The sequence below is a fragment of the Stereum hirsutum genome (genome assembly GCF_000264905.1).
Source record: "Stereum hirsutum FP-91666 SS1 unplaced genomic scaffold STEHIscaffold_19, whole genome shotgun sequence".
In the NCBI taxonomy this organism is placed as follows: Eukaryota; Fungi; Basidiomycota; class Agaricomycetes; order Russulales; family Stereaceae; genus Stereum; species Stereum hirsutum.
Genome location: NW_006763149.1, coordinates 239,933 through 257,788, shown reverse-complemented (window position 1 = coordinate 257,788; position 17,856 = coordinate 239,933). Strand labels below are relative to the sequence as shown.

Genomic DNA, 17,856 nt, shown 5'->3' with positions numbered 1-17,856 from the left:
TTCACCCTCGATACAGAGCTCATTTAATTAGAATGTTCATCATCAGCCTCGGTTTAGAGTTATCGGATAATACATATGCAGGAGAGCTATGCGAGAGATATGAAAACAATGCAGCTGGCAAAGCCGGGGAATACTTAATACGGGTGGCCCGACGCCACACAAGCTCTAACCTAACAAGCAAGAATCATTGGGGTATACATCACAAAACTAAGCATCCCAAAAACATCAGTACAATCAAGCTCAATCCATCTTTGCCTTCGACACAGATACACTCTCATCCAACCGTTTCGTAGTCCGCAAAGCCCTCCAACCGACATAAACAAACGAAAACAACACCACGAGCACTGTCACCGCTTCCACACTCCCTCTATCCTGCATATGTCCCACTGGGATTCGGATTGTTAGCGAGATTGGTAGAGGGGAAGAGGGCGAGAAGAGGATGAGGGCGGTCGAGGGATCTGGGAAGGATTGGGCGATGAGCGGTGAATTCCGAAGGACCTCGGGACGGGTTGAGAGGTGCTCTGAGTTTGAATCTGTGAAGGGATTGTCAGAGCTGAGTCGAAGTGAGTACGATGCGTCGAGGAAGTACAGACCACCAGTCTCTCGTTCGCATGCCCAAAATGCTGTCGGCGATGGGATCGACACCGTGATCATCCCGTCGTCCACACCCTCCGAATCGCTGGAGCCTATAGACGGAACCCCATACCGCAAATGCAGGGGAACATCAAACTCGACATCCTCATCTTCTCGCGCAGTGCTATTTCCTTTGCCTAGCACAGGCGTGACAAGAAGCACAGGCGCATTCTCCTTCACCGCAAACACCGGAGCCTCCAAATTCGAAGCCCCATACAGACGGAACGAATAATATTCGCTATAATGGTGCAGCTCGTATGGGTCTACGAAGACGTGCTCTGGAAGCTCAAAGTTCAGGTGCAGGGTGCATGAGGAGGCGGGAGAGGTGAGAGGGGGTTTGGGCCACTCGGAGGATGGGATGTGGAGGGATGTGGATACGGTGGTGTGGAAGCCTTGGTGAGAGGAGAGGGAGGATGTGAGATGTGCCATGGGTTTTCAATCAAGAGCTGCCGGTTTATTTTGTTAGAGATGTGATTGAGTGGGTGAATATATGTATTACCTTTGTGCTTTCATGTGCACCTCGTCGATTCAAAAACGATCAAGTTCGCAAGCGGTTAAGTGGCACCGTGGCACCAGTAAGAATCATTCCCGGCTGCTCCCGAGGCCGGGGACCTGGTTGTGGGAGGACGCCACACCGACCTTGCTCCATAGTCCCTCCCAACCCTGAATATTTGTGCTTCATCGTTGCAGTTTCATACTCTAACATACACGCTGTAGCTCAAATGTCAAAGCCTCTACAAGCCCCAAGTCCAGACGACCACAATTCCGTAGATCCTTATATTACTAGTATCATCCGTGTCCGTTGTCACAATAACTTCACCTCCGATTCGAGCTGTGTTACGATATACAAGGAAGAAGAAAATACTGGGGGAGAATTCATACAAGGGAGCAGCACATTGTCAATCATAAGGCTAGGGAAAAAAGATATCATCGAACGAGCGAGCGGGGACCGAGAATAATAAAAAGAGTGAAAGGACGGAGGACGGCGGGAGGGCAGCCTACCTAACCAGAATGGGAGGAGAATGGGAACGATCGATGGCACAGATAAAATGCATGGCGGATGGTATAGAACGCAAGCGGTTTGGGCGTAGTGAGGGTCACCGGTCAGGGAAGAGAGCGGAAAGATGTGAGGAATGAGTGAGGGGCAGACTTTGGACTTCCGAACAAGGTTTTCACACAAAATCAGAGGTAGCCAAACGAAGAGGGACATTAAGTAGCTTTAAGAGCGAGGAATGGATCATAAGACAAGACAAAAGAGTAAAGAAAGAAAGGGAAGATGAACGAGAGTAGAGATGTCAAGGAAATGCGCAGGAACCTCAAATCGAGAAAAACGGTTGATCGCTGCCCTGCTGTTGGTGTTGCTGCTGTTGTTGCTGCTGAGCAAACGGATTGAACGACGACCCACCCGTCGGCGCCCCAGTCTTCTGCGTAACCAATCTCCCCGCATCGGTACCACCATACCTGAGCTGACCGTAATTTCCAAACGTATCCACACCGTCCTCCCTCGCGGCGAACAGATTCGCGAGATGGGCGTGCTCCTGATCTGCCTTTCTGGGGCCGCGTTGGCTGCCGCCACCGGGCGGCGCAGATGTGGACGGTTGTGGGGGAGTTGGTCGCAGTTCGTTGTTCGAAAGGTTGGCGCCTGTATTGTGATTCTCGTATGTCGAACCGAGATTGAAGTTGACGGGGTTGGGGGCCGCGCCGGGGCCTGGAGAGGATGCGTTGCTTGGCATAGGCGGGGGAGAACCGAAGGCAGCAAATGGGTTGTTCGAGCTGCATTCATGGTAACGTAAATATAGAAGATCAAGCTGAAAAGAAGGAAGTGTATATACCCGAACGCAGTAGGCTGTGGCACAAGAGGCTGCATTTGCTGTTGTTGCTGTTGCTGCATCATGAGGTATTGTTGCTGGCGCATGAGCTCCTCTTGCTGTTGTTGGGCCATCTGAGCCGCCTGGGCCTGAGCCTGCAATTGTTGCTGCTGTGCAAGCCACTCTTGCTGTTGGCGCAAGTACTCGGCCTGACCGAACCAAATCTCGTCAGAACACAGGACGGATAAGGATAGTAGGAGAGAAACAGGCGTACCTGCATTGCCTCCTGTTGCGCCTGCTGCTGGTATGGATTAAACGATGTAAACTGGGGCTGGATTGCAGTGAATTGAGGCTGAAGCCCTGTCTGGAATTGTGGTATGGGATTAGGGTCCACGAGCAGGTTTTGGTTTCCCAACCTGCAAACGTCGCGGTTCAGTTTGTGGTGGAGGAGCAACAGGGTAGAACAAGACGTACAAGTCATTCTGCTGGTCATCGAATAATGGACCACTGTCTTGAGCGGCCCTGGCCCTCCTCTCCTCTTCCTCCTTACTGAGCCTCATCGCCTCCGCCAAGTCCCGGTCTTCAGCACCTCTCGCCTGCTCCTCCGCCAAGCTTCGCTTGCTCGCCTCGATAGCTTTCGTAAGCTCGTCTTCGTCTCGCTTTCTTGCAGGAGGGTTACTGTGTGCCCGCCGCCTCGAGTTCTCGTCACCCTCGAGGCCGTCGTCATCGCCGGGAGCACCGAGCATACGGTCGCGCATGCTAGCCCGTGAACGACGTTCTTGACGTAGCCTGCCTTCGTCAGTGAGGAGGTTGGTGATATCTTTGGCCTTTTGTCGGACGTTGGCGCCTTGGTCCTTTCCGTATTCGTCCACATATTGGAATTCCTTGAGTGTCTTGATAATGTAGATATTATCCCTGAAGTAGATGACGACATTCTCTGAGCCAGCATGGAGAAGGTAATCGAGGACGGTTAAGGACTGTTTCAAGCAATACGGCCAGCGATTGAGTAGTGCTCGGGGTGTTGAAGTAATAAAGAGTGGAGAAATAGGGTACCTTGAAGACGTGGCGCCAGTTCTTTCCCTTGTCATTCAACCTCTTGTCGATCATCTCCATGATTTCGACGAAATCATTCCTGCACGAGCGGTTATATCTAGGTTAGCATGATGTCACAGCAACATCTTGCGAGAACACGCACTGATTGTACGACATTTGGGCTATCTCATTCATCTGCGTTCCCGAGGGGCCCCACGGGTCGTTCGAGGTGGCCTCACGAACCTTGGCCTGGACATCAGAGTAGCCCTTGGTATAATTCTTGGCCACGCGAAGCGCGCCCTTGCCAAAGTGTTGTATGGACATCGTCAGACGCGGTGCTGAGCCGTGGCGGAGGAGAGAGGGTGAGGTGTGTGGAGGGAAGGAGAGAGCGTATAGAAATACAAGCTTGAGTCCCGGCAGCTCAGACGACCGCACGCCGCTGCGCTGGGCCGGATCCGAACCCGAGTCTCGGGTTGGCCACTCCTCTTGTGTCTGTTTGTGGCCATACTCCCATATATCTCAACTGCTCGGTCAGTTTGTTTTTTTCTTAGTTTTGGTCAATGTTAATAGCGATGAACCGCTTCAACTGTACTTGGTGCAAGTGCGGCCTGTGCTTGCACTGCCGTAATCGCGAATCAGTGTCCGGCACCCCTATGGCTCGGCTGTCAACGACCGTCGACTGCTGTATCTCGGTTTTCCGACTCAGAGCGTATCACACGATTCAAGGTCATATAAGCTGTGGGGACTACTTTCCTACAACAGCGAAGACCGTCTCGTGAACGAGGTCGGTTTGACATATATAAACTCTCGAACCTGGGAGACGCCGTGCTCCGTGACCCTCCAAGGCAAAGGGATGACCATGGTACCCTGTGATTTCAGGCAACCTTTTCGCACCCGCGCACCCCGTGCATCTAACATTTGCTGTGTCCCTACTATATAAAGGCGCCTGACCGCTAAAACGCCGACTGTGTGCTCTTGTCGCGACCTTCAACTGCTTTACAGCCAAGTCGGATCCTGTGCTCCATGGCGAAATTACTCGATGTGCTCAGGGCGTGGATCGCTTCTCGTGCACGATTGGCAGGTCTGGGAGGTATCGTCGCTGCACTGGTCATCGTACTTCGCTACCGTTATTCCAAACGGTCGAAGTTGATTTCTTCCATCCATCAATTGGACGAACAACACTACGACTTCATCATAGTTGGCGGAGGTACAGTTTCGCTGGTTCTCACCAGGCTTATGACAACTATAACATGAATCACTAGGTACTTCTGGCTGCGCCCTCGTCTCTCGACTAAGTGAGGATCCGAATGTCAAGGTTCTTTTACTCGAAGCTGGTGGAAGGTATATAGCCCCTATCTCCCCGGAAGAAATGCCTCCTGACGTTCAATTGGACCACCGTTTTCTTTATGTAGCGGGAAAGCTCTCGCTTTGACTCGAATGCCTTTGGGCTTCGGCTTACTCTTCCGCACGAATAAACTTTTCAACTTTCATACTGAACCTCAGATCTACGCTGCTGGTCAACGGAGATATTGGCCTCGTGGTTCGTATTCTCTCCACTTGCCTTCTCGGTAGAGTCTGACATACCACCTCCTCGATGTCTAGCAAAATTGCTGGGAGGATGTAAGTGATCGTTTGGTTCCATATTTGGAGCTCTGACACGACGGATCATGATCCGTATAGGCACCCAAATCAATGCACAGATGTTCGTATCGTCTTATGCCTGAATAACTTCGTTCAGATCATGACTGCAATAGCTGAAAATATCTCGCAGGGCACAGTATGGCGCGCCTCAAGACTACGACGACTGGGCGGCAATCACTGACGACCCTTCTTGGTCTTGGAGCCAGTTCTCACAGTTTGTTGAACTCGAGTTCTTTGGCATGAAGTTCTCATAGCCTCATGCGCATCTCCTCTCGACAATGATACAGGTACTTCAAGAAGTTAGAAACGTATAAACGCGACGAGCGATATCCCGAGGTCGATTTATCTGCGAGAGGAAGTTCCGGTCCTGTTCGAGTCGGATACTTCAACTATGCGACTCCGGCGTCAAAGTCGTTCATCAAGGCTTGTATGAGCATCGGTATACCCTTCACTCCTGACTTCAATAAGGGAACGAGCACGATGGGTGTCAGCAGAGTGAGTACATCCTCAACTCTCGCAGTCTGGTTGCAATTTCACTAACCGTTACGCACGCGTTGTAGATCAGTACGTTCTACTATCTCAAAATACCGAGTTTTACGGTCGTCATTTACGCGCAGACCTCTAGTGACATACATCGACGAGAAACACCAGCGTGTGTCCGCAGAATCAGCCTACCTCACGCCCGAGGTACTCGCCAGGCCGAACCTCACCGTCGCTATCCACGCTCACGTCACTCGACTCTTGTTCGACACCTCTTCTCAGGCTGAGGGAGGAGAGCCGAGGGTGATCGGCGTTGAGTATGGGAAATTGCGAGAGGGATTCAGGTATAAGGTCTTTGTGAGGAAGGAAGTCATTATGTCGTGCGTAGTTCAGTTGTTATGCAGTTGAACTGTTCTGCTCATGCTTAAGTAATAATAGTGCCGGGGCCATCCATACACCCCACGTACTTTCGACCAATTATCCTCCCTGTGTTATTCCACTAACACATCCTCCAGATCCTCATGCTCTCCGGCCTCGGACCCGCCTCCCATCTCCAAGCCCACAACATAACTCCCATCCTCGACATCCCCTCCATCGGCCAAAACCTAGTCGACCACCCCGTCATCGACGCCTACTTCAAAGACAAGCACGACGCCTCGCTCAAATACATACGCCCAAAAACGCCCAAGGAGGCCTTCAGCGCCATTCGCGCCCTCTTTCTCTACACATTCGGCTACGGCGGTCCACTTACATCTAACTTGGGTGACGCCGCGGCGTTCGTACGTGTGGACGACCCCGTGGTGTTCCCGACGGATGTGTATGGGCCGCCTCTGGCTGTGGATAGTTCTGCTGGCGTAGCTGTGGCGGATGAGAAGGGCAAAGGTAAGGGGAAGGAGAAGGAGAAAGAAGGAGAGAAGGTAGAGAGGGGCCCGGATCTCGAGTTGTATACTACGCCGTTGGCGTATAAGGAGCATGGCCTGATCAGGTTCGATATGCATACGTTCGGGCTGCATGCTTGTTTGTTGAGGCCGACGAGTCGGGGGGAGGTGTTGTTGAAGTCGAAGGATCCGTGGGAGTTGCCTAGTGTTAATCCGAAGTGCGTTTGTTTCCTCTACACAATCCGTGTCCCGAGTCGTCGGATGGTGCTGACGTGCGTTGGTTCCTGGTGGTTCATCCCTCATATAGCTACTTGCAAACTCCGGAGGATGTTGAGAAACTCGTCCGGGGGATGAAGATATGTCTCCGAATCGCGCAGACGGAACCGCTGGCCTCGCATCTTGACCAGGACGATAAGGACGTTCTCCTGGACCATCAGCTGCATCTCAAGACGGACGAGGAGATCAGGAAGGTCGTGCTCGAGAGGGTAGAGACCTTGTACCATCCTGCCAGTACGTGCAGAATGGCTCCGAGAGATCAGGGAGGCGGTGAGTTTCGACAATCTCTAGTTTCAAACCCTTTATATGACTGGTATGGGCAAGTGTACTGATTTCTATGGCTTGTATACAGTTGTCGATGCGAAATTGCGGGTATACGGAGTCAAGGGTCTCAGAGTCTGCGACGCGTCGATATTTCCGTTGATTGTGTCGGGACATCCGGTACGTCGACCTTTGGATTGCAGGTGTACATTTGTCTGACGGGGATGCTGTTCATTATCTGGGCGCCCGACTCATTCTGTTAGGTTGCGGCATGCTATGCGACGGCGGAAAAGCTGGCGGACATGATCAAGGAGGAATATAGATCAAGCCCGACATCCAAAGCATAATCTGATATGTATATTATATACAGTGCTTTTTCGATAGCCGGACGATCTAGTCGTCCGACCGTATGTATCATTGGGTGGCATTATTGTTTTTTTGCTTCTGAGAAATACCTGGACATGGTCTAGTAGGATCTTGACCCACGAATGGATTGGTAACTTAGTAAAAGTCAAGGGTACAAACAAACACCGGTGGTGAAACGGTATCATGCTTGCCTTCCAAGCAAGCGGCACGGGTTCGACTCCCGTCCGGTGTACGTAGCCAGTAGTGGTAGCCAATTGCTTTTTATCACAGTTTTGTGATATAAACGCCGAAGTTAGGTGAAGTGATTAGTCAGGAGGCAGGTTGCGTGACACTCCATTGTGTTTGGCTTCATAGAACAGCTTCCGGCCGATGTTTTTCATATTCTCTCGAAACACAGAATCGCGGCAGTCAATCCCTTGCACCTGACACCCACCACTCATGACAGAACCAGGACGTATGCCAGCCCACAAACGACGCCGCCTCGCGTCGGACGCCAACCCAGCCCAACACATCGATCCCGACGCGTCGAACGCGACGTCTGAAGGTCAAATCCCCAACTTCAGATTGTTGAAGGCGGTCGCCTGCTCGTCGTGCCACCGTGCTCTGACAGGCCCGAAGTCGGCCCACGCCGTCATCTGCGCCAGGTGCGTTTCTCTTACGCGTTCTTCCTCGTCGTTTGGTTTTGCTGACGAATGTTTCTTTCAATATTTGTGCTCATCGACCGGCATGGCCTCGCAGGTGCAATGCGCCGACCTGCCCCATATGTTCGCGCACCTGCTCGGCAGCGCCACCTTCTCAACCCCCTACCCCTCTCCTGACATATTCACCGACACCACCTGCTACACCCGCGCCTTCTCCACGTCGGATGGCGCTCAGTCTGAGTAACAATAATGTGGGGTCAGTCACGCCTCGCAGGAGGAAGGTTCGCGACGAGGACGGTCCTAGCGTCGTGCAAGACGCGTTTGGTTATGGGAATAAGGTGCAGAACGAGCAGTACGATGGGGAGATGGACGGGTGGACTCCGGGATGCGGGAGGGTTGTGTGCAAGAATTGTTGTTTGGAGTCTCCAATCAGGTGCGTCCATTGTGTGGATCCTCGGTACGAGTGTGTGGCGCGTCGTTGATCCTATCATCCTTCCTTTCTCGTCCTGTTGGCCGGCCTTTTAGTGAGACGAATACGTGCTATGACTGCTACGGCAAGCCATACAAACCCTCTGCATAACCGAATTCACTGCTTCGGTCTTGCTGCTCATCCACGAGTTAGCGGACTCCACGCCACTCAACCTATCGTCTTATTCCTTTTCTTTTTCCGGTTCTTCTGCTTCCATGTCCGTTGTATGCTGTCCCATCATGCTTTATGTCTTTGTGCACCAATCATCCCTCCATCCTCTCCATTGTTATATCAGTTTTTTTTTATCTAGCCTGTGTGCGCTTCTGTACTTATGTTGGTTCACCGCTCATGAACTTGTCCAGCGTTGCTTTGCTCGCCACGTACGTACATGCATCTAGGCTTCATTCATCCTTCTTCTGCCGGAAAACATACTATACTTGTAACCAGATGTCTGTATTCTTGCTATCACCGTTTCGTTTCCCCAGTCACTTCCGATGGCTAAGCCATAGCTGGGAGTGGCGCATGTGTGGCCCACTTTGCCGAGGGTCCGTCACTCAGCTGAAACACTCTCGACACCGCGTACTGATTTGCATGGCGCGACAAGTCGATTCAATTCAACAGTGTATACCACAAGAAGTCCCAAAATAAATAGTCATATATACTGCCGAGTTGCCAGTTGGGCTTCCGCCACCCGGTCCAATCTGCCACCTCCGATACCTCTTAGCCTACCCTTCTATACCATCCCAATTCCACCTCCACAACTCCCGATTCTTTTACATCCCAGACCCCTCTTCATAACACTTCTTCCTAGATCGTGACCTGATAATTACTGACGGTGATATACGCAGTCCACATAGGTCTAACACCATTATACCCAGAGGTCGACTGATCAGCATGGAAAACCATCCTCTGTCCATCCACCGAAACGTCCATCCCTCCCGGAGCGTAAAGCTGGCTGTAAGGCGTTCCAGTGAGGAGCAGAGGTCCGCGCTTGGTGTAAGGACCGAGGAGACTGTCGGCGGTGGCCCAGGTGACGTCGTACCACTGGCTGGAGTAACAGTTGGACGAGAAGAAGAGGTAGTAGATTCCAGAGACTTTAATCAGGGAGGGGGCTTCGATGAGGGGCCCGTCTGCGTCGGAGCGGTCGAGGAGTTGGGTGGGGGAGCCGGTTGGTGTGACGCCGTCGGACTCGAGTGGCTGGATCATGATGGGGGTGGATACGAGTGGGCTGTTACAGTGAAATTGTCCATGACATTTAGATACCATCACGATCGAGCAGCAGAATGTAAGTGAACGCACGCTACGCCATTGTTGCAGTTGCTGTGTACATAGGAAAGCGAAATGTGGCGTGTCGTGCGAAAGTGGCGTACGAGGATGCCCCAATTTAAGCGAGAAACGGAGAGGTGGAAAGTTGAATTGATCAGAAATTTGGCGCATCGTTTGAAGTTATGGACCTAAACGCTCACCCTCCGTGACCGATGCTGTTGCCATCAATTTTATAGACGACGTAGTGAGAGCCGTCCGAGTCGACGAAGCCAGCAGGGTCGATTGCACCGCCCTGGCTGTAACGAGACATAAATCATGAGGAAACTGCATCAAATAAGCAACTGAGGTGGCAGACATACCTCGACGGGCAAGCGATATAGTTCGCCTCCGCGGTGTAAGGGCCAGAGACACTGGTGGATTTAGCCGCACCGACACAGTGCGTGGAGCCGTCCGCTAGAGAAGCGGCGTAGTACATCACGAAGCTGCCGTCCGCCTGCACGCCCATGGAAAATAGTCAATATGATTTCGTGGTGGTAAGAGCACGGGGAGGACAACTGACGATTTGAACGACATCGGGAGCCCACACTGCGCCGTTGTCACTCCAGGCGCCGAGGGTGGGCAGAGCATCACTGCCGGTCTTTGTCCAGGTAGCGAAGTCCGTAGAAGTAGCGACAGGAACTTTCAGCGAGCCGCTGGACGTGGAGAATGCATAATGAACGCCGTCCCACAGGAAGATACTGGGGTCGGGGAAGTCAGAGGGGATGGCCTCAGAGATAGACGCGAGGGTCGAAGGGACGAGCGAGACTGCGACCAGCCCGACAAGGGAGAGGGAGAACATGGTGTATCGTGAAAAGTTTGAATGTCTGACAGAATCGTCAGATGAAAAAAAAGAGGTAAGAGTGGAAGGTGACCTACATCTTATATACAGATGACCGAGTCGGTGAGATTGGGGTCTACACGCGGTAGAAAGAGCGATGCTGCAACAAATACAGCCAGGGTCGCGATCTATGGTGATCGAGTCCTATCCTCGAGATTCATCCCGTCGGCATAGAGTTTATTTACGATCTATGGCTTGTACGAACAGCATGCCAAGACCGCATGATATCAGACTAAAAGCGCCGTAGAGCATGCCGTTCATGTTCTGAAAGATCTTGAAGCACAGGCAGCGCAACAGGTGATACGGTCCCCTACGTAGCCTAATTCCCTTCGCCACCATCACAAGATCAATGGCGAAAGGTTTATACGCAAGACTACTATCGAGGTACGACAGTAACTTGGGTTCGACAAACTAATCTCGTAAATATCGACGTCCATATGTTGTCGAATTCGCCATCTCAACTGGCGAAGCAGTTATCAGACAAGACACCTCGGGGTCCGAGCGGGCCTGAAATATACATGTCAAGGCATGAGAAGAGCTAGGCTTTGCATCAAGACAACATGCGACGCGGTACTCATGCGTCGTGAAGACCACGAGAGACGCCGAAAGATGCTGCTCGGAGGTGAATATCAACCTGGCGCAACGTTGCAGCGCTTCGGAGAACCTAATGCACAACACAAACAGGTCAATTGACAAGATTGAGGACACGGCATTATCCATTAATGTCGAAGTGATAGTCCAGGAGAAGGGGAAATAACGAAGCCGAGTGAAGTGTCGCTGACGATATGTAGTAGCAACCCAATCATAGAGGCAGTGAAGGCAGTGAAGGCAGTTCCAATACAGATCCGACGATCGTCTGAATATTGGACGACACAAAGATTCAGAATAGAACTAGAATGGTGAGCCAGCCTCCACCGGCCCCCAAGCATTTCGAACATGCAACTGCACATGGTCCTCATAGTCACATCCGAATTCTGTATCCTTTATCATTCTGCCCACATTGGAAAGGGGAACGTGTTTGACCGATGGTTTTTATCAGTTCCTTACAATTGTTCCGCATCGGACTCTTGGTCCTGACGGTGATGATATGGATCCTAGGCTGTCCTTGTGCCTCCATCACGACATAGAAACGCACCTTCATATTTCTCCGGCCCTCTTGATTTACCTCCAACGTTTTACTCGAGGGTCAGTATGGTCGCGTGAGCTGAGATCCATTAGTAATAGATAAATCAAAGAATGGCAGCGGCAGCTACTTAATGTATAAGATATACACAAAACTTACAACAAAGACATGGATTGCCACGGAACTCCATTCCAACCGGTGAAGAATCAAACATCCCCACTCGACTTCTTCGATAGCTCCCTCTCCACGACCTTTCTCAAACCTTGTATCGATATACTCGAGCCTAAATGTCGCACGAGGATTTCCATGGTATCATGTCCATCGACGGATACCCTCTTGTCCGTGGCCTTAACGATATTTCCGCTATTTGCACTGAACATAGCCCGCTGAGTCTCTGGGTGTTGGGCAATGTATTCATCGACAGTTAGGAAGCCGATTCTTCGTTGCAGGAGCTCAATGAGCCGAGCGCGGAGCGCTATGGATGAATCGATATATGTATATTCAGACAGAAGGCCTTCTATTGGTCTAGAAAAGCACTTACGATAGGGATTCGCCTTGATGCCAGACTGAATATATAGAATGATCATGTCAGTCACAAATAATATCCGAGAAAAGAGAAAATACAATGACCCAAAGGTGTTCTGGTGAAGCCCATTCATCTGCGGGATTGGTGCAGGCAGCATTATGCGCATGGATATCCTCCAATATTCGTGACAGAACGGACGTCAACGAGAGCAACGATCGATCTTCGACTTCGCCGTGGTCGAATGGTGTGAGGGTCCCTATCAGGACAGTGCGCTCTAGAGACAACGCGATGACAAGATGAGATTGGCTGTCTGTAAAAGAATTATCAAAGGTTGCATACCGCGCACGTTCCATTCGCAAAACCACGCCCCACAGAGCACCGAATTCTGGGGATAGAAGACATTTGAGCGACGAGTATTTGGGCTTATCCTGGAGTAGAGAAGGGAATCATGTTAATCACAAGTGGGTGCGATATGGTAAAAAAAAGTTCGAACCAACTCTCCGAGGTTTTTTCCTCAGATGTACGCGACCAGTTCGGCTTTAGCTTTTCTTTCCTCGAACGCGTTCTTGACCATGTCAATGCCACATATACGTGATGGTCTGGTGTCATTGGTTGTGATTTTAATACGTCCTTCACGATTGTCCCGTGCATAATAATCTTCTCCTGTATGTCTTGCCACGACTGGAGTGCCGTTGAATGTTCGAGAACCTGGAATAGATGTCACAAAACTGATCATCAGACTCTCAACCGAAGGAACCGACCTCCGGGATGGCCAACTTGGCTAAGATGTGTTCCTTCCAAAGGTTTTCGCAACCTGCCAAAATGGCGGAATACTCAGCCCTTCCTTCGCCCTCTCGAGGAAACTCCCAGACAGCGAGTTCCATCTCTTTGGCGCCGAGCCTAGGGTGATAGTCACTACACAATAAATACCGAGAAAGATAACGCGAAGGGTATACCTTGCATGGGACAACGAGCATGTCTTCCTGCTTCCCTCAAATAGCTCTTTACACCTCCACTTTCCAACACCCGTACGAAGATTTCCCCCGCCACAGTTGCTACATCTACGAAGAATCAGTCAAGCAGCAGTCGTTCGAAGAGAGCCGTATCTTACCGTTTATATTTCTCTGAGCAGGAGAGACAGACGATCTGGATAGATGACAAAGCAAGAGATATGCATTGATGGTCAAGAGGTGGACGCAGATCATACGAAAAGACACACCTCGACTGAGAATAGCAGCGGCTCTCTATCAATTGAGACGAAGCCTCCCTGTCCCTTTATCTTAGAACACACACCACAGACCGTGGGAAGTGTTGTATCTTCAAACTGATTCGTCCGCTTGCGCGAGCTCGACGCGGGGAAAACGGGGACACAGTCACTGCATTGGTACTCCGTCCTGAAGGGCGCTTCCATTTCCGTGGGGTCCCCACGAAGTACGAGCTTGGCTATAGCTTTCGAACAACGGGAGCATTGAGCTTCACACTCCTCGGTGACGATGGTCGAGGTTTTCTTCTTCGTCGTCTTTGGATCGGACGTGGACTGCAGTGGGGCTGAGGCTGGCAGGGAAGGTGGGGAAGGTGGATCAGCGGAAGGAGAAGCTTCGTTGGAGTCGGTATGAGGAGAATAAGTCGAGGTGGAGGTGTGGAATGTAGGAGGTATAGATGTTTCTGGGGTTAATAGTGAAGGGAAAGTGGTCTCAGTTGACGTATCCATAGCGGATTGAAACCAGGCAGTGAAGGGATCTATAGGAGTTTGTCCAGGCAGGGAAGATGGGGGCGCGCCGAAAAGATGTGGTGACTGTGAAGGAAGCGTTATGTCAGGGATCCTGTCAGGTGCGTTGCTACTGCTGCTGCTGCCGCCGCTCCCAAAAATCCTGAGATTCTCCAGAGCGAGGTCAGCCTCCTTCTGTTTCCGCAGCTCTTCATTGGCTTGACGTTTTTCGGACTCGATGCGAAGTTCGAGTTCGCGAATGCGACGCGTCTCGCGAAGTACCTCGAGTTGCATTTGGGTTTCGAGATACTGTGGCGACATCTGACTCTGATGCTGCATCGAAGAATACATCGACTGGTCCATGCTGGAAGTCGACGGCTGGGATATACTCGAGTGGTTCCGAATGAAACCAGGAGGGTTCTCAGATGGAAAGAAGAATGACGGTGCGCCGGACGTCATGTCGTCGAAATGAGGCGACGAGTCGAATGTCAAGCTTTGGGATGGACATTGTTGTTTCCCGTTCCTGGTGCCGTCTGTCGGGTCCATCGTGTGCTGAGCATATGCTTCTTCAAAAGGTGTGGTGTGCATATGAGCTGTAAAAGGAGGGGCAGAAGAGCCCATTATGGGGCAGGAGGGGGGGGGGTCTACTATGTGGAGTCGGGCAAAATAACGAGAACCGGATGGTGACGCCCTTCCTTAAGAGAAATGGGCTCGGCGAGGTCCAAGCGTTTCAAACAGGGTCGACTTTCATACAATAACCTGAAGCAAGCAGATATGGTCGCAAGTTACAACCTGAACAGCCCTGATCAGTGACCAGCGTTGGTCGGCGTGAAGTGCACGTACTGTCTCTGAAAAGATCACGGGCGCTTCGGTCTAGGACACAGAAATATTCCAGTCGGGACCGGTTTATCGCCGATGAAACCAACAGGGGAGACTCTATGGATCATCAGCCAGAAACTTGTGCAAAAAGGTGCTGTGCTTGACAGGCAGGAACGAACCTACTAACTTGAAGCTATTGACGTTGAGCAGAAGCCGGGGCTGAGATTGAACTTTTGAATTCGGCGGTCATAAACTCCGCCGCGCGTTTGCCCGCAAGCCAATCTGACTCGATTATTGAGTGGACTAAATTACTGTTTTTTTTTCTACAGTGCACTGGCATCAGTGGCACATCATCGTGACGAAGTCCTATGGTCTCAATGACCAAGACGAGGTGCCAGTGGCAGTAATTCTTTCTCTTTTGTGACGTTCACAAATAATCAGTATCTATCTACGTATTTATAATTGTACCGAATACGCAGCATAAGACTGTGGCAGTCCCAACCGCCGCACAGCCCTTCAAAGCATCGCTCTTTGAGTTTTTGTGCCCTGATCCTTGAGCTCCTTTCCGATCTTTTCTACCTCGTCACCAAATCTATCCCACCATATATCTACCTCAGCTTCTGCGTCATACCCGAAAGATCTCAGACTTTTCGACCTATCGGCCCACGAGTTTGGATTTTCTGCTTCGGCACCGTCGGCCTCCTGGATCACTGTCTGTGTTGGTATGTGGGTGGATGGGATACTAAGTTCTCGCGCCATGGCTTTCCGCATTGCGTCATCTCGAGCTTGTTGTTCTGGTCCATCTGGAAGATGAAAGATCCACTGGTTGAGACGTGAAGCCTGCTGAGCTTCGGATGTGCGGGGAAGTCTGGACAGAGGTGTAACCGTATATCAAGACGCCGAAAACGAGATGAAGTACTGAATGACGTACCGGATGTCTTCATACGCTTTCAGAAGGGTTGGTATTTGCGCCACGGAGGACAGGTGTGAGAACAGGGAGCCGAGAACAGCGGCGTCCTCGATAGCCATAGCGGCCCCTTGTGCCCGGTAAGGCTGCGAAACAAGTTGTGAAGCATGTTTCACCGGGCGTTCAGATGAGTCAACAGCTTACGAGCATTGGGTGGCAGGAATCTCCTAGAAGAGCCACTCTGCCTTGAGGATGTACCCAGGTGTCCAGCGCTTGACGGTCCATGAGGCGCCATTTAAGCGTCGACTGTACATGGGAGAGAAGTTTTTGGACTCTGTACAAGAATAATCAGTAAGATGCCCATCCTATCTGTCATCCTGGAGTTTACTTACCTCGGTTCAAAATCGGAAAAGTCAGCCCTCATTACGTCTGCACTACCTTCTTCATTCCAGGACTCGACGGAGCCGTCATCTGGGTGCAGAAGGACAAGGTTATATTCTTCTTTACCTCTCTTGATTCGTGATGTCAATACAAATGGTTTATGGCCAAACTTCCCTGGCACTCACAATGCAGTACGCCATGAGATGCCTTTCTGTTACAATAGAACATTGAGCAAGGTTGTTTATCGCCGACAATACGACTCCATAGAAATGTAGATGTGGCGTAGAAGCAAGGGAAAAGACATACGAGGTGCCATCCAAGCAGTCATTTCGGGGGTCTCAACAAACGGCCTCAACTCTGGGTCGCTTCGAAGAACGTCGCAGGGTATAATCGCTCTATATGCTGCATCCCCAGTGGGCCTTGGGTCAGATTTCTTCCCTGTCACGACGCCTTGAATCAAACTCTTGACCCCGTCTGCCCCAATAATCAGATCAATATCTCTGATGATCTCTCCCGTCTGCAGTGTTACGCTTAATGCAGACGGATCCGGGTTGCAATCGACGACGGTACACCCCAGACGGAGCTTCACACGGCCGGAGGACGTGGTGAGCCTGAGAAGCATGGCGTGGTAATCCGCCCTATGAACATGCAAGTAGGGAGCACCGTAGCTCTCGTCCATCGAATCCCCCCATCGTGTGTAGCCAACGCGCTCGCCACTCTCGTATCGTCGGAAGACCACAGCCTGTGGCTTGACACCACACGAATTTAGAGCGGTCCCAAGACCCCAACGGATGAGAAGACGTGTGGCGTTCTAATTTCCAGAGATATCAGCCGTGATGTAGAAACGATCATGCACAAATATAACGCGCACCGGCGACACTTGTATACCTGCCCCCACTTCGCCAATGGCTGATGCTGCTTCAAGAAGGGTCACCTTATGATGAGCAGCAGCAAGTGTGTGAGCAGCAGATAAACCACCGAGGCCACATCCTATCACTAGAATGTGGAGTGGACACGAAGAGACACGGCCAGCATGAAGAGGAGGTACTGGATCAAGCGGTATAGACCGTGCGTCTTGACTGGGAGGTATAAACGACCTATATGAAGGAGACGAATGTTGGAGCTGTTCGTCCTGCATCGTCAATCGGGTTCGGAGTCTGTTAGATGGATGTCCCAAGCCGATGGAGGATGTAGTGAGGTGATGGGGGTGAAGAGGGACTCACAGTATCGAGCTCTACTTATTTGTATGAACGAGCTCTCCAATCAAGGGAGAACGGAGACGCTTGTCAGAGCAACACCCGGACCTCATGTGTCAGCCCGAGAGTGTCAGTCGCCCTGAATAGTTGCCTCTTACGGTAGTCCCTTGATTGTTCTCGCCCTTCGTGACATTGCAATTCACGGAATTGGCTCGGACCTGATCGATTTTTGATGGCGCAAAATCCGCAGTGAATGAAATCCCGCTGCCAGGTAGTTACGTTCCGCTTGAACACTTCTAAATGAACAACTTAGTAGGTTAAAATAAGTGTTCTCTCCTCGTTAAAATATAATAGAATCGCGATACGAAGACTGAAAAGGCTCATCGACGCCAGCCGGAATGTGATGAATTGAAGTCACTGCGTCCGACTTGATCTGACTTGATGTATACCCAGCCGCGGCTCCAGCCGATGATGTAGACGGGATTCCTTTGAATCAGGCCTGAATCCATAGAAAAAAATATCGCAAGTTGAATACGTTGTTATGCAGACGCCGTCCCTGGAAGGTAGC

General features: G+C 51.1%; 7 protein-coding genes and 1 non-coding gene across 8 annotated transcripts; 3 read left to right on the top strand and 5 right to left on the bottom strand.

Annotated features, from left to right (window-relative positions):
- Positions 1–190: 190 nt before the first annotated feature.
- STEHIDRAFT_86837 (uncharacterized protein) lies at positions 191–1,065 on the bottom strand (the record flags this gene model as incomplete). Its single annotated transcript, XM_007310036.1, has 2 exons — positions 191–533; positions 594–1,065. The coding sequence occupies 2 exons, from the start codon at positions 1,060–1,062 to the stop codon at positions 241–243; spliced, it is 762 nt and encodes a 253-aa protein (XP_007310098.1). The 3' UTR covers positions 191–240.
- Positions 1,066–1,949: 884 nt separating this feature from the next.
- Positions 1,950–3,797, bottom strand: STEHIDRAFT_67710 (ENTH-domain-containing protein; the record flags this gene model as incomplete). Its single annotated transcript, XM_007309938.1, has 6 exons — positions 1,950–2,406; positions 2,466–2,650; positions 2,716–2,857; positions 2,907–3,418; positions 3,495–3,573; positions 3,637–3,797. 6 exons carry the CDS (start codon positions 3,795–3,797, stop codon positions 1,950–1,952), a joined length of 1,536 nt encoding a protein of 511 aa, XP_007310000.1.
- A 699-nt stretch (positions 3,798–4,496) lies between these two features.
- Positions 4,497–7,356, top strand: STEHIDRAFT_67786 (choline dehydrogenase; the record flags this gene model as incomplete). Its single annotated transcript, XM_007309945.1, has 14 exons — positions 4,497–4,680; positions 4,736–4,814; positions 4,886–5,013; positions 5,076–5,093; positions 5,154–5,175; positions 5,245–5,328; positions 5,402–5,609; positions 5,802–5,974; positions 6,033–6,057; positions 6,110–6,448; positions 6,518–6,690; positions 6,780–7,018; positions 7,101–7,189; positions 7,273–7,356. 14 exons carry the CDS (start codon positions 4,497–4,499, stop codon positions 7,354–7,356), a joined length of 1,845 nt encoding a protein of 614 aa, XP_007310007.1.
- A 180-nt stretch (positions 7,357–7,536) lies between these two features.
- Positions 7,537–7,607, top strand: STEHIDRAFT_t279. The gene has a single exon. It is a non-coding gene; the product is annotated as a tRNA-Gly (tRNA).
- Positions 7,608–7,810: 203 nt separating this feature from the next.
- STEHIDRAFT_150343 (uncharacterized protein) lies at positions 7,811–8,924 on the top strand (the record flags this gene model as incomplete). Its single annotated transcript, XM_007310035.1, has 3 exons — positions 7,811–8,019; positions 8,114–8,449; positions 8,542–8,924. The coding sequence occupies 3 exons, from the start codon at positions 7,814–7,816 to the stop codon at positions 8,594–8,596; spliced, it is 597 nt and encodes a 198-aa protein (XP_007310097.1). The 3' UTR covers positions 8,597–8,924.
- Positions 8,925–9,292: 368 nt separating this feature from the next.
- STEHIDRAFT_67734 (Arabinanase/levansucrase/invertase) lies at positions 9,293–10,589 on the bottom strand (the record flags this gene model as incomplete). The annotated part of the gene is made up of 4 exons (XM_007309943.1): positions 9,293–9,713; positions 9,952–10,047; positions 10,111–10,244; positions 10,311–10,589. The coding sequence occupies 4 exons, from the start codon at positions 10,587–10,589 to the stop codon at positions 9,293–9,295; spliced, it is 930 nt and encodes a 309-aa protein (XP_007310005.1).
- Positions 10,590–11,872: 1,283 nt separating this feature from the next.
- On the bottom strand, positions 11,873–14,658 carry STEHIDRAFT_172359 (uncharacterized protein). The gene is made up of 9 exons (XM_007310034.1): positions 13,497–14,658; positions 13,389–13,423; positions 13,234–13,338; positions 13,039–13,177; positions 12,771–12,985; positions 12,617–12,705; positions 12,382–12,551; positions 12,293–12,317; positions 11,873–12,226 (listed from the first exon to the last, which is right to left on the bottom strand). The coding sequence occupies exons 1-9, from the start codon at positions 14,604–14,606 to the stop codon at positions 11,958–11,960; spliced, it is 2,157 nt and encodes a 718-aa protein (XP_007310096.1). The 5' UTR covers positions 14,607–14,658; the 3' UTR covers positions 11,873–11,957.
- A 662-nt stretch (positions 14,659–15,320) lies between these two features.
- STEHIDRAFT_67718 (FAD/NAD-P-binding domain-containing protein) lies at positions 15,321–17,230 on the bottom strand (the record flags this gene model as incomplete). Its single annotated transcript, XM_007309940.1, has 7 exons — positions 15,321–15,672; positions 15,736–15,857; positions 15,916–16,045; positions 16,104–16,222; positions 16,278–16,303; positions 16,399–16,903; positions 16,964–17,230. 7 exons carry the CDS (start codon positions 17,228–17,230, stop codon positions 15,321–15,323), a joined length of 1,521 nt encoding a protein of 506 aa, XP_007310002.1.
- Between the last annotated feature and the right edge of the window lie 626 nt (positions 17,231–17,856).

Excerpts from the sequence above, each read along its gene's own strand:
- STEHIDRAFT_172359 (XM_007310034.1), bottom strand. The coding sequence starts at position 14,606 with ATGGGCTCTTCTGCCCCTCCTTTTACAGCTCATATGCACACCACACCT. Across the intron at positions 13,339-13,388 it reads TGCTCAGAGAAATATAAACG|ATGTAGCAACTGTGGCGGGG; the intron begins GTAAGATACGGC and ends GATTCTTCGTAG. Across the intron at positions 12,706-12,770 it reads GAAAAAACCTCGGAGAGTTG|GATAAGCCCAAATACTCGTC; the intron begins GTTCGAACTTTT and ends TCTCTACTCCAG.